Source organism: Archocentrus centrarchus, chromosome 23 (genome assembly GCF_007364275.1).
Source record: "Archocentrus centrarchus isolate MPI-CPG fArcCen1 chromosome 23, fArcCen1, whole genome shotgun sequence".
NCBI classification, from domain to species: Eukaryota; Metazoa; Chordata; class Actinopteri; order Cichliformes; family Cichlidae; genus Archocentrus; species Archocentrus centrarchus.
Genome location: NC_044368.1, coordinates 18,725,714 through 18,739,485, shown reverse-complemented (window position 1 = coordinate 18,739,485; position 13,772 = coordinate 18,725,714). Strand labels below are relative to the sequence as shown.

At 42.5% G+C, this 13,772-nt stretch overlaps 1 protein-coding gene across 2 annotated transcripts in view; it reads right to left on the bottom strand.

The window, feature by feature from the left end:
- The window catches only part of etv6 (ETS variant transcription factor 6), a 32,661-nt gene that overhangs the window by 691 nt on the left and 18,198 nt on the right, over positions 1 to 13,772 (bottom strand). For both annotated transcript variants that reach the window (XM_030720591.1, XM_030720593.1), the window contains exons 3-7: positions 8,051 to 8,215; positions 4,916 to 5,050; positions 2,159 to 2,776; positions 1,883 to 2,025; positions 15 to 115 (exon numbers count right to left, since the gene is read on the bottom strand). In XM_030720591.1, the coding sequence (XP_030576451.1) occupies positions 15 to 115; positions 1,883 to 2,025; positions 2,159 to 2,776; positions 4,916 to 5,050; positions 8,051 to 8,215 (1,162 nt within the window). The remainder of the gene's footprint in view (positions 1 to 14; positions 116 to 1,882; positions 2,026 to 2,158; positions 2,777 to 4,915; positions 5,051 to 8,050; positions 8,216 to 13,772) is intronic.

Here is a 13,772-nt window from a genome sequence, read left to right as displayed (position 1 = left end):
AGAAGATGATCTACCTGAACAGAAGCCTTTGTCCGGGCTCTTTCCTGATAATGTTAAGTTTGTAGTAGTGTCTCAGTGCTCGCGACATCTTCTCGTACGTCATATTGGTCCTGTTCTGTAAGAGTTAAAAACAGCACAAGTGTCATGAGTAACACCATCAGCGTCATCTGGAAATCGCCATTAATTCAGCTGCAATAATTCTTTGGCCACTTGGTGGCAGAAAAACTCCACAAAAAGCTGAAAGGGTTCTGACTCCCGTCTTTGTCAGAGGACGCTGCAGATTTTCTAAAGCAAATGTTTCAGCATATAATGATCTATTCACACAACCAGCAGGCAGAGTTACAGCAACCAACACAAGTTAAAACAACAGGCAACAAAACAGACTGACGAGAGATTAAGGAGGTTATAATTATATCATTGTACAATTATAATACTGATCTCATAATTTGCTGTATTTTCTGTTATAAATATACACAGTTTGTTATGAATATACATGCAGTCTCAGTCGTCAGCTGTCAGGATCATTGTTGAAACTTTGTCCCCTCGAGGATTCTTTTTGATTCTTTTCAATCTTTATGACTGATAAAAGGAAAAAATATGACCCGAATGAATCATTTATGTTGTTGAGAGTTTGATCTCTCTTTGCATTAATCCTAAAAAACAGTGTTTGACAGCTTTCAGCAGACAAACAAATATGGCGGACACCGGTTTCAGTCGGGTACGTTTTGATGGCATCACGCCCAGTTGCTCAGTCTCCCTTAATCTCTGGTCTCTGATGTTGCCTCCTCTGTGGAGCTAACTTTTAGGCACTTGTTGCTAACTGGTCTTGCATCTGCACCGTCTTCATATCAGGATGCTGCAGAGCCAGAGCGCTCCACAGCAAGATCACGTTCTGACAGAATACTAATTCATCTTAATTGCTGGTCAAAATGAACAGACAAAAGTCAGGTTTCATTATAAATACTGGTATTTAATTGGTTTTCTGGTCTCAAGCTTTGCTTTTGTGTGCCGAGCGCAAAGTTGGTGGAATGAGAATCCGCTCCAGTTGGAGGAGTTCCCGTATCTCGGGGTCTTAGTTAACGAGTGAAGGGAGTGTGGAGCGGGAGATTGGCAGACGCTGATGCAGACGCTGGTTTGTTGCGATGAAGGACGAGTTGAACGTGAAAGCGAAGTTGTCGATTTACGGGTCGATCTGCATTCCGACAGTTCTGATCGAAAGAATGAGATCACAGCAACGAGCAGCAGAAATGATATTTCTCAGATGACGTTACACCTCATCCATAACTGAACCAACATAACATTACAAACACATATCAGGGAGTTATTTACACTGCTGTTTACACCAACAAAACTGCTCTTTATCGAAAAATAGCTGAACAGATGTTCAGTTGAAGTTTGTGTCACCACAAAGGTTGGCTAACACACCAGCAGCATCCTTACAGCTGAAGCAATGCCTGCTCCGCTGTGGGTCGCTAAATCCATCCGTGTGTCCATGTTTACATTAATACAGCACTCAGCTGCTGCATTTCCACTGAACTTTAACATCTCTTCTCCTTAAACATCCTATCAACGTTTCCAATAATAACGTAATGATGAAAAGAACCCTATGTGGGCGCTGCAAAACCAAAACAAGGAGGCGAAAGTGGCTAAAAAATCCCTCCAGAACTAAAGGTGACCCTGTGGTGATTAAGGTGGTTAATTTTAAAGTGTCTGTTGGTACTTGCAAGTTGTCTTTATTTTTGATATAAAAAAATAGTTAGTGCAGCTTTATGTTTGTAGGAATGACAGCAAAAAAGTCAATCTGTCATATACCTGCTCACTGTAGATAATAACTGAACACGTAGAGCTCACTGTGTGTGCGTGCATGTGTGTGTGTGTGTACCTTGTGATTCCCCCAGAGCCTGGCCAGGCCGTTGGGGTCCATGATGCGGAAGACTTTGTTCTCCGGATCCTCCCAGCGGATGTAGTTCTCGTACCTGCTGTCTGAAAGGAGCTGGTAGACGTAGTCCCACAGCAGCCTGCAGTCTGCCAGAACCCAACAGGGAGAAGATGAGTGAGCTGGTATTAGTTTGTGGTTCTCTGAAAAAGTTCTCATGCAAGGTTTCAGCCAGATGACAGATGTTGCCTCATGCGTCTTCAATCCTTAGCTAAATCTTACCTGCTATCCGCCCGATGGGCATTTGCTGCTCCTCTGGAGGAGATACAGGCATGATGACATGGTTCCTGTAGAGCGCCTCCTCCTGCTGCTGCTGCTGCAGTAACTGCTGCTGTTGCTGCTGCTGCTGCTGCTGCTGGGCCAGCTGATGATGGTGTCCGTGGACTTTCCCCTCACGCCCATTCTCCAGCGTCACCTGAGACAGGGGTCCCACACGGCTGTGCCTGAAGTCCATGCCGGCACCCCCGCCGCTCCTGTTTGGACTGAGGAGCAAAGGGTTCATGATGGTGCTGGGCATGAGCTGGATGACGCGAGGAGGGCCAGCCTCCTGGCCCCCTGGGCTGCCTGGGCAGGGGGCTTCTCGGGGCGTTGCGCAGCGCCCGTTCGGTGCAGCCGGGGACACCGAGAGAGGGTACATGTCCTCCGGCAGGTGGTGATTGCTGTCAGGCAGCTGGGAGAAGGTCTGCAGGGAGTCCTCATTGGCGGGGCGAGGGTGGTTTGGCTCAGGAGGGGATCGCCGTGGTGTCGGGTGGTGCGGCGAGCGGGAGCGATGCCGCAGTTCGATGGTTGGTGGATGCTGGGGGATGGGTTCTGTACCACGTGGTCCCCGCCGTACCGTTTCTGAGAGCACAGTTTACAACACATAACAAACATTTAAAGCCAAGTTCAAACAATTTCATGTAAAGCTGGCATTTCATCAGGATGTGGCAGGCGATGTTTTTTTACATTTTGTTTGATTTTGCTTGTTTCACACAGCTCCCAGTGTTTACCATCCAGGTGTTCCAACACTAAACTAAATATTGGCTCTTTATCTGAGGCGAGCAGTCACCACGCAGAGCCTCACAAAACATAAAAAGCAACTCAAAGTGGACAGATGAAGTGAAGCAACATCTCTCTCTCAGGTCTCAACTCACTATCAGTATTAAAATCTTTCATAACTTTTATCAACTTAAGGGCTGTGATATTGGCTTGTATTAAAATTTTAATGTTCAGATTATTTTTTATGTATCTGAAGCAGAAAATCGAGCCGTGTGAATAGAAAAAAGTTGCCTTTTGCTGAAACTCCTTCTTCTGCTGCTAGTTTTTTTTTTTTTTTTTTTTTTTGCTCCGTTTGCAAATATCTCTGGGAGCACCCGAGACGAGGAAGACGGCTGCAGAAACCGGCCAATCACTCATCCTGTCTGGAGCTCGTGGTGTGCTGGATTGTTTAAATAAAGCAGCATTTCCTTGTAGAGCAGGTTTTACTGTCAACACTTGAAATCTGCAAAGTTACCGCTCCAGTCCGTCTCGTTGCTGTGTCACATTTCCTCAGTTCAGAGCCAGAAAAGAAGTCTCAGGTATTCCACTTCAACATTATTATTATTACTTCCTTGTTCTCAACAAAGCAGGGCGGTGAGTAAAAGCAACACTGGTCTGGAGAAGACAACAGCCTTACATAATATTTAACATAGCTGCACTGGTTATATCACAATGTCCATAATGTTTGAAGGTAATTGCTCATTGTTTTAGGATAAGATGTACTTTATTTATCCCAGAGTTGGAACATTTCTTAGATACATGGCTGGAAAGTCAAACAATTGCAGCCTACACTGAGTGATTCCTCAGACTCATTCTGACTGCAGCAGTTAACTTCTGGAAGTCACCTCAGCCTAAATCTAAAGGAGTGTAACTACAAAGAATTTTACATTAACATATTTTATTCTGATCTTAATTTAAAAATTCCTGAGCCAACAGCTTGTAATTATATCTGCTGTCAGGCTGCTTCACTACTAACTATCATTAGCTGCACTGTTACTGTAGCTGCTGTGGATGTACTGCTGGCAACACCACCTCCACAGCTTAGTTACTAAAAGACCGCAGTTTTTGTGTTACTGTATTACCCAAATATTAATCAAAATGTCTGACAGTTCATACCATCAGTTTATGATTATTTGGTATTTTTCTGCATTAACATCAGAATTGCATTTTTAAAAGAGCAAAGAATTACTGTAAATATTTTTTCTCTCCGGGTACGAGACGTGCATGTATGAATGTCATCGTTGTTATTAATAATACTTTAATATATAGTTAAATATAACTTATATACTAATATATATTATATATTTATATCCATTTTTTTGGATCATTTACCTTTGTACCAGTTAAGGTGAAATGAAATGAAAAAAAATATATATGAAATTGATGATATATGAATAATGATATATGAATATATATGAAATTTATATATATATATATATATAGTTAAATACTACTGCAGCTACTGTGAATCTACACATACATTGAGTACACTGACTTTTATAATTTTCAGTTTCTGGGAAAAGAACATATTTAGATATCACAATAAAAGTAACAGCTGTCATAAAGAAGAAAAGCTCAACAGTGAAGCTGCTAAATTTGAAGACTGATGTTAACACAGTTTGTATTTCTGTATGAAACAAAAATTGTGTTTGCCAATTACATTATATTGTTACATGTGTCATGCTTTATGCACATTATAAGACATTCAAAACACTTTCTATATTTTATACTTCCACTCTTGGCATTTTTTATGCAGCTTAAAGTATTGTAAGGGTGCCAGAAGATCATTGTTATATACAATATATATATTATTTTGCTTACTATAAAAAAAAAAAAAAAAAAAATCCAACAGAGAAAAAAAACTGTGGGCAGGCTGTTTTAATAGAAATGCATTATGTTTTATACTTTTTCAAATGCATGAGCTGTATGCAGGAACAGGAAAAAACTGTTTACTGGACTGACCTTCGAGCTTCAGGTGCTGCACGGCGCTTTCAGGCAGCGAATGGAAGGAGTTTCCAGGGAAGTAAGCGGACGGATAAAACACATGAGACTTCCTCTGCTTCAGGATATGCTGCAGCAGCTCGTACAGGACATCCCCTGCAGACGTGCAAAGGTCAGAGGTTTACCATGCATCTCCTGGTAGCCTGCATAATAGCTGAAATTAGCATTGGCATCATAAACTCAAGTTCCCCCTTCTTCTTCTTCTTCTCCTTGCTTTTCCAGGCAGTGTGGAACTAGAGCAATAATGGAAGAGATTTAGAGGTGCTTCTAGGATACAGCAGCCTGGAAACGGAAGAGTCGTTTGTTCCTAGAAAAGAACGTTTTCTTCGATATTCAACACCTCACCCCAATGACCCAGTGGGTATAGAATTGTAGGTTCCCTATCAGGTGACTCTACTCAGTCAGGCTCCTCTCACAGATGTATTTTGCTTCTACAGAGTAGATAAAACATTAGAGTGCAGTTGTTAGTTTAGTGAAATGAGAAGCACCTTTCGTTTAAAAAAAAAAAAAAAATCCTTGTATTTGTTAAACAAGAATGTTCAAACCATCTAAACACCTCCAGCACACACACGTCAGGAAGATAACAAGAACCGTGTTGACACAAGTAAATGAGCCATGGCTCTATATGACCCCAGTGTCCTCCTTTAAGTGGTTATATAGCAGTGGCAACACCAGGCACAAAGCTTGAGCAGGAAGTTCACTGAGTGATTTACAGCTGTTTTTCTCGCCCAAACACCAACGGCAGCAGCTCCGCTCCTGCCGCGGCCAAATATTTACACCATTAACAAATGACCAGTTAGATGTGCCGAGGAATGCCTTCACACATTATCTCAAAGGCTCCGTGAAAGACTTTTACCATAACAAGGAAATGATTCTCATAAAGGAAGTGATGGTGAACATGCACGCACAAAAACACACACACACACCCCTTTCAGTTCTCACTTTCTGGTCCTGTGGCACAGTGTTGCACCGCGGGGAAAATTCCTGCTTCCTGGTGTTTGCTTTGACTGTGTTTGATATACTGGTTTAAAACCAGAGCTTTGCATTTTGTCTGAAACCTGCAAACAGTAAGTTATGAATCACAAATACAAATAAACTAAAGAAAGTGTGAAACGACGCGTGGGGGCAGAGACTCACCTATCTGAGCTTAACTGGGTTTTTAACAGAATGAATCTGACAGGCTGAAGCAGCTAAACACACTCAGATAAGTGACGCCTCCTCCTGCAGCCTTAACTGAACAAAGAGTGCACAACTACACATGCAGTTTATGGTTTATAGCAAACTAACCTTGCTTTTCAGCGCCACCTGATTGGACGACACCCACTAAAAACTGCTGTGTTCATTCAGCCTCTGCCCTGTTTTGTGAAAGGTGGAAATCAGTGCAACAAGAATAATATGGCCCGAGTCCAGCCGCTGTGGTTTGAACTGCACTTTACGAGTTAATTACTCACTAAGTTCACTCTTAAGAAGGCAGAGCATTAAACAATGAAACAAAATAACAAAAACCATCACAAAAAGCCAACGAGCAACTGCCCAACCACACCAGCCATACTTCCAGTCTTACAGAGCTGAAACCTGGAGCTTTCTTTAGCTTTACAGGTTTCCCATTAAGTGTATTCAAGTCTAAACGTGTCACTGCAGTGGTAATGGATTACAACATTCCAGGAAAGAAAACACTGACTATTATTTTAATGTTCTATTCTTAGAGCTTCTACAAAAGAGAAATATGCAGACAGCAGGGGCTGATGGGAACAGCACCCTCGCAGTCACGCAAAGGAGGAAATAGATACTTCACAAGTCATAAATTGTGCTCTGTTCCCTAAACTGACGTTCACACTGAGAGCAGGATCAGAACAGCCGTTCGTACAGGTACGATCGGTCTTATCGTTTTGAGTCTGTGCGTTTGTGTTTCTGTGCATCTGAAACACGAAACCATTCTATGACGCGAACGCAGCGTCGCATGAGAAAATGAACAGGCGAAAAATGCAAAACCCGTAATGATGATGATGATGATGAATCATGTTTTCCATATATTTCCCAGACCTCGATTCCTCAACAGGATGTGAAAATTTTGCATAGTGTTGAAACATCCTGATACGAACTTAGCAACAGCTGTCAGCTGGTCCCCGTACCTCTATAAACATACTCACTGTCAACATTCAATATCTTTAAAAAAAAAAAAAAAGGGAGGGGAACATGTGGGCATACTGTTACTTAAACCAACCTATTTAGAAATCACTGAACTGATCAATATTTTAATTTACACAGTGAGGACGGTACAACCAAACTCATTAATATACAGCTCCATCCTGACCCACATTACACGTCGCTTACTTCATCCCTGAACTGTGTAAAATTTCCAGCTCTGTGAGGGAAAACACTTACTGTTGTTTTATTTTTATGCGCCTGGCCGCTGGCGTTGCCAGGGTGACAGTTGAGGTTGCCTTGTACTTCCTGATCAACCGTCTCCTACTTCCTCCCCTCCAGCAGCTTTGCTGTAACAGCTGCCTCCCTCCGCTGTCACCTCGCAGTGCTACCATTCATCCCCTGCTCCAGCTGACTTTATTCCTTTGCCAAGGCGAGAGCTTTGCTTGTCTGCGTGTTTGCTGGCAAGATTATGCAAAAATTAACCGGCTGAATTTAGTGAAACTTGGGGGAGACGTGGAACAGGAGGGCAAAGAAACAACCCCCCTTCAGTTTCAGTGTGAAATAGGGCATTAGCCTTGGCAGAGGACGTGTTCTTCAAGTGTCCTCTTAGGTGATTTTTTTTTTAAAGGATGTAATGATTTATGCACTAGTACACTATTTTCCTCATCTGTAGTCTTTTCTTATTTTGTGATTCTAGGTGTCAGGTTTTTTTTTTTGGACTAAGAAAAGCATATTTTCATGATTTTTCTGCACCAAGTCCAGTGTTTCCATCACCTAAGATCCCTCTTTCTTCCTAATCCTTGTTTTCCACTGTGGGTCCTGCTCTAGTTGGAGCACAAAAATATCTAATGGAATCTATTTAAGTGACTCATTTCTTAAACATTTCACCGATGTCTCCAGTTTTCCGAGCACCTCAAAATGAAAAAAAAAAAGTGCAAAGAGGAGTACCGGAGTGAGGGGATCGGTAGCGGAAGTCCTCCTTGGTAAGCAGCAGCAGGGCTTTGCCATTCATCTGGAAAGAGCCGCTGGTGATCGGCCGCAGGGCAAACTCCTTCTCGGCCCAACGCAGCCACTGGGCCACATCGTCCCTGCTCCAAAAGACTGGCTGCAAACCTGGAGGTGGAAAGAAAAAGAAGAGCTCAGGATTAGGTAAAGAAGCAGTAAAATGGAGGTGAACGGAAGAAAATAAAGATGAGCTCAGTGAAGAAGAAGCATAAGGATGTGGGTGGTGGTGGTGATGGTGGTGGGGGGATGGGGGGAGAAAGTAGGAAAGGCAGGAAGGAAAGGAGGGGGGAAGGGGAGGCAGGGGTAGGGAGGAAAGGAGGAGGGGAAGGAGGGGGAGAGGAAGGAAGGAGGCAGAGGCAGTAAAAAGGATATTGAGGAAGTGGAGATAAAAGCCAAAAGGAGGGAGTGATTACGGGAACGGCAGTGAAGATAAAGAAAAAAAGATGAAGGAGGAGACCATCAGAAAGGGAGAGGAGGTTAGAATAAAAGATTAGAAGATGATAGGTTAAGGGAGAGAATGCAGAATGAATCACAGGCATGAAAAAAGGTAAGAAGGGAAGAGCAGAAAGACTGTCAGACTTATTTTACTTGATCTGTTCTGATCTGTCCTGATCTTTGCTCTCTGAACCCCAGACAGGCACATCAGAGGACAGACAGTTTATTAGTTTCTGTATAAAAGGACAAGGACACATGGAGGGAAAAGAGAGCAGAGGAAATGGGAATGACAGTATCTTTATTTCTTTTTCTTCCTCCTCCTTTGCACTCTGAAATGTTTCTTTCACTGCCGTGGGAAGAGGAGAGTAAAACATCTGCACGGGTAACCAACAAGCATTTAGAGGCAATGAAGAAAGATGAGAGAAGACTCCGGAAATCTAAAATATCCAACTAAAAGTTCTGTCTCACTTGAAAGTCGTGCAGAATTATTTGTATAAACATCCTAACTGGTGTGGGGGCAGCACTAACCTTACTGAAGCTGAACATCTGCTTAGAGCTATTCTTGTGGTCATAACTTAGATATAAACTAAAAAAAAAAAACGGTTAAACTACGACTGAGACCATAAAGGAAAAGATAAAGATTTCTGTCTTTTATGATATGGTAAGAAAACTTATTTAGCTTACCCAGAAAGCAGTACAGCTGTATGTTTTCAGCTACTTGCAGCAAATACCATTGCTAAATGCAAAGCTAACAATGGTACATCTACTGAATACATACTGATCTGACTGGAATAGTCTCTAGTATAAATGTTTCCCATAAAAACTCTTAATTTCACTATAAGTAATACAGTAAATATAAGTTCATTTAGTTTGGATTCACCTAGCAAAGATGATGCACTAGCTAGTCAGTCAAATAACTATTACTGACCAACTATAAATTATTTGGTTTTATATAAGTTACTCAAGTCTTTATCAGCTTTAAGTTATAGAAATGGTCTACAGTTTTGTGGGGTTTTTAGAAGTATTTCAATCAAAACGTGGTATATCATTTTTAGATGTCAAGTAGCTCGTAAATTCTCTCAGCAGTGCTTTAGAAATGGCTAATGACATCAGACTTAAGCAGACAGAGTTAAAGATAGGAAACAAAAAGATAAGGGGGTATATGGCTAACTTGACCACTAGTACCAACCACAGCAGCTTAAGCTAATGTTAAAGTGTTCTACAAGTTGTTCCTTTAATGGCCACTAACTACATAGATGACTGTCTTAGGGAAACTCAGACTCTAAAAATTTCTGAAAAATAATATTTCATTTACAAATCATCTGCATAAGCAACCAACATAGACTTTTTGCAGCTGGTGCCAGTATGCTTTGATTAAATTAGCTAGCTCTTTTTAATTAAGAGTCAATCAAATGTTATCACAGTAAATTAACCAGCAGCCTCTGAGCACCAAGGCTGATTTAGCCTCTGTGATTATTTTTAACACACATAACAGGACACATTAGCATTACAAACTGACCCATATTTATTCCAGTGGACACAGATCCTGCCACCTCATATCATTTTCTGGTCCTGGTGTAACCCGATGAGTTACTGTATGACTCAGGCTCACCTCCCCCTCCTCCTCTCTTTCACAAGGATAGAAACACACAAACGCAAACAGACTTGCAACCCTGTCCGATCAGAACATCCATGACACCCACACGGAGCAGAACTACTCATTTCTTACATCTCACTTATCGCCCGGCCTCAAACACTTCCTCCGGGAGTTGGACAGCTGTTATCTTGGGCCGCCAATGTCATTGTCACACCAGTAATAGGAACCTAGAGCTCGCTTTCAGCCAGCCACCCCTGCCCCCCCTTTAGCTCCCCACGCCTGTCAAACAAAGGAAGTTTTCACAGAGAGCAATCAATATAAAATGAAACCCTGTCTAGATTGTCAGCTTCCTATTTCTTCCCTTCCCTTGTAGACCTCTGTATTCAGATAGTGGCACGAGCACCGTTGATAAGGCCCGGGAAGGCCGAGGTTATCTGAAGCACTCCTCACGCCCTGTCGAGCTCCGACCCTCAGCTTGTCAACAGACATCCTAAGAAAGTGTCAGGGAATGGGATACAGGTGTTTCACAAGCACAGTGACTAGTGGTGGAAAGATAAGGAACTAAATTTTCTTATACTTACTGAGTCTTTGCGTTTTTTTCCCAGGACTGGCTTCTTGGGCCACAGTAGAAATCTTAGCGAGGCTACATTTCCTATCACCGTAAGTATGTGTGACACACTGCATGTAAATGTGTCACTTCCACCCTTTGAACTTGTGACTTAAAATGCTATAATGTCTTCCCACTGCAGCTTATGCAAATTACTTAGTATGAATTTAGCTAGACAGCATAACAGAGACAGAGCTAGGATCCACTAGAATATTACTAAATGACTATGCCATAGACTTTGTATCAATAATAAATCAAGCTGCCATCCGCATTGCATACACCAGATGTAAGTTTATCTCTCATGGCTGGCTTGTGAGAGCAGTGAGACAGCAGTGAAGCCCGGGTCATGAGGTCATGGCTGCAGTATGCTCTCTCCAGGGCCGGAGAGAGGTGCTGCTCTGCCAAAACCCCTCCGAGATCCGGTCTGCCGGCCTCAGCCATCTGCACAGAGCCCAAAGGAGGAAGCAGCAAGGGGAGCTGAAGGGAGGAGGAGACGGAAGAAGGGGGGGCCCAAATAAACGCGTCCCACAACGCACTTTGGCAGGAAGCAATCCAGCGTGGGCTCCGTTTCAGCACAGGAAACTTCCTGCGGTAAGGTTAGAGAGCAATGCTGGGAGGCTTATTAACAGACAGCAGCAACACAGAGAAAAAAAAAAAAAGGGAGAGTGGAAACTGAAAGGAAAGAGCAGAGAGAACGGCAGTGAATTGTGTGTGGAGAGGTGACAAAAAAAAAGAAGGAGGCAGATCAGATAAAACTGCAAAAACAAGAGGACTAAACAAGCCAAGCAAACAGGAAACAGATACTAAGCAGTTAATGAGATGGAGCTCCCAGAGCAGGACGTCATACTCAGTCCTAAAGTCCTACTTTTCTTTGCACTGATTTCTGAGGATGTGCAGTCATGGCCAGGCTAAGTATGTCCTCAAAGACCAACACTTTCCAACAATCCAGGAGCAATTTGGTGGCAAGCTGCAAACTGTGTGTGTTTTGCATTTTCCAGCATGACGGAGCACCGTATCAAAAGGCTAAAGTGATAACTAAGTGGCTCAGAGATCATCAAATTAAGATTTGGGTCCATGGCCAGGAAGCTCCCCTGAATCCAAATCCGATCAAGAACCTACGACCAATCCTTAAAAAGCAGAGGATGAGCAGAAGCCCACAAACTGTGATCAGCTTTGATTTTCAGTCAGCGCAAGGCATCAAAAAGCATCCCAGCATTTATAAAAGAAATCAGGCTTGGAGGTATTTGATCATCACGGATCAGATAAAATGGAGCCAGTTAACTACTGGAAGCTGCATCCCTGTGTACATATACAGAAAGATGTATGTATATCAAACAGAAGGCACAAAGTATTCTAACTGTAGCAAATACAGCTGTACAGAGACCAAACCAAAATGATTTTAGAAGAAAATGAAAACGTGAATCCTAGTTCACATGCAAAACTGAATACTAACATAACCACAGCAGGGATTTTATACAAGCTAAACATCGAGATTTATTAATCGATTGCAGTTGTATTTAAGATGTTTTTCAACAGTAACGGTTTCTCCCAGATACAGATCGAGCCATTGTTTCTCTCTCTCTCTCTCATGCTTACTGAGTTGACAAAAGAACACTTTGATGTTTTTTCAACACAGATAATTTCTGATTCACATTCAAGTTGCATTTTCAGGATCTTGTTCTGCATCTCATATCCGTGTGATGCAGACAGGAACCGATTCTAAACATGACGGGAAACGGTGAGACACAAACATCCTTTGCTTACTTAGAGGTGGAAAGGAAAATGGATGGCATGGACTGCAAGTGCGAGGAGAAAACAGAGAGCTCCTCTGAACCTGAAACTCTGATCCTTCGACACTTTGGCACATTATCTGGAGACGATAAATCTGTCCTTTCTGGTTGTTTTCTGTCAAAGAATCTTTTACAGATTTGTTGCGGGAAGAAAATCGATTCCAGCCCCCCCCCCGTCACTGGCCTGCCTTTGCCGACTGCACCTCAGGTTAACGGTCTTCATGAGAGCGTATGCGTGCGTTTGCACTGAGTAAAACCCTCAAGCACGACAGCAGCAGGATCTCAAACCCTTGACTAAACCGTGGGCTCCTAATCCTCTCTGATGACACATAATTTTCACTCAGTGGTTTCTCAGGCCCCCGCTAATGTTCGCTACGCACACATACACACACGGAGCTCACGAGTTGCCAAGGCAACTCATGAGCGCTTGGGATGAATGAAGGGAAGAGGAGGATGAGATCACTGGTATCTTGTTTCGTTGTTGCGGTACAGAAGCCCTCAACTTCCCCTCTCAGCCAGACGAGTTAATGAGGTCCGTCCTGCTGCGAAGCTGAAAGGTCCCGTCCAGAATCAGAGATCAGCTGCACACGTCTCACCGGCGCTCACGCCTCTGCCTGTCCTGCTTATGAGTTTCTTACCTGGCTGAAAACTTCAACAACTGTCTCCTGTTGGCTAAAAAAAAAAAAAATGCTTTAAATTGTTACCCCTGTCCCACAGCTGTGCCACTTAAACTGTCTTTTAAAGGATTATAATTTGGTCATTAATGGCTGTTATTTTGTTAGCAGGCTTCCTCAGTTAGCTCTTACCACCAAACTACATGCTGAAAGCTCATTAAAACCACATTTTAAATATGTGGTCACTGGGGGAAAAAGAAAAAAAATCCTAAAATAAAATTTATTGCAAAAATTGCTCCGAGTGCCATAAGACAACACAGGTCTGCACACAGCACATAAAATGAATGATTGCTTGATTACTTGAACATGGCTATGACTGACTACTTGGTCATGGTAATAAACTTCCAGCAGTAGTAACACGGGTTGAACCAGTACACATTTTAGAAGAAATTAGCATACCGATTTTAACTTTAGGATCTTTCACAAGTTAACCACACAGCTAGCAGGTGTATGTAACTATATATGCTGTAGTTTACTGCTGTAGAACTGGCACACTAGTTTGGCAAACCTAATACTGCAATATTAGTGCTAACCTGTGTGTCTTTGGCAGTGTATCATCAAT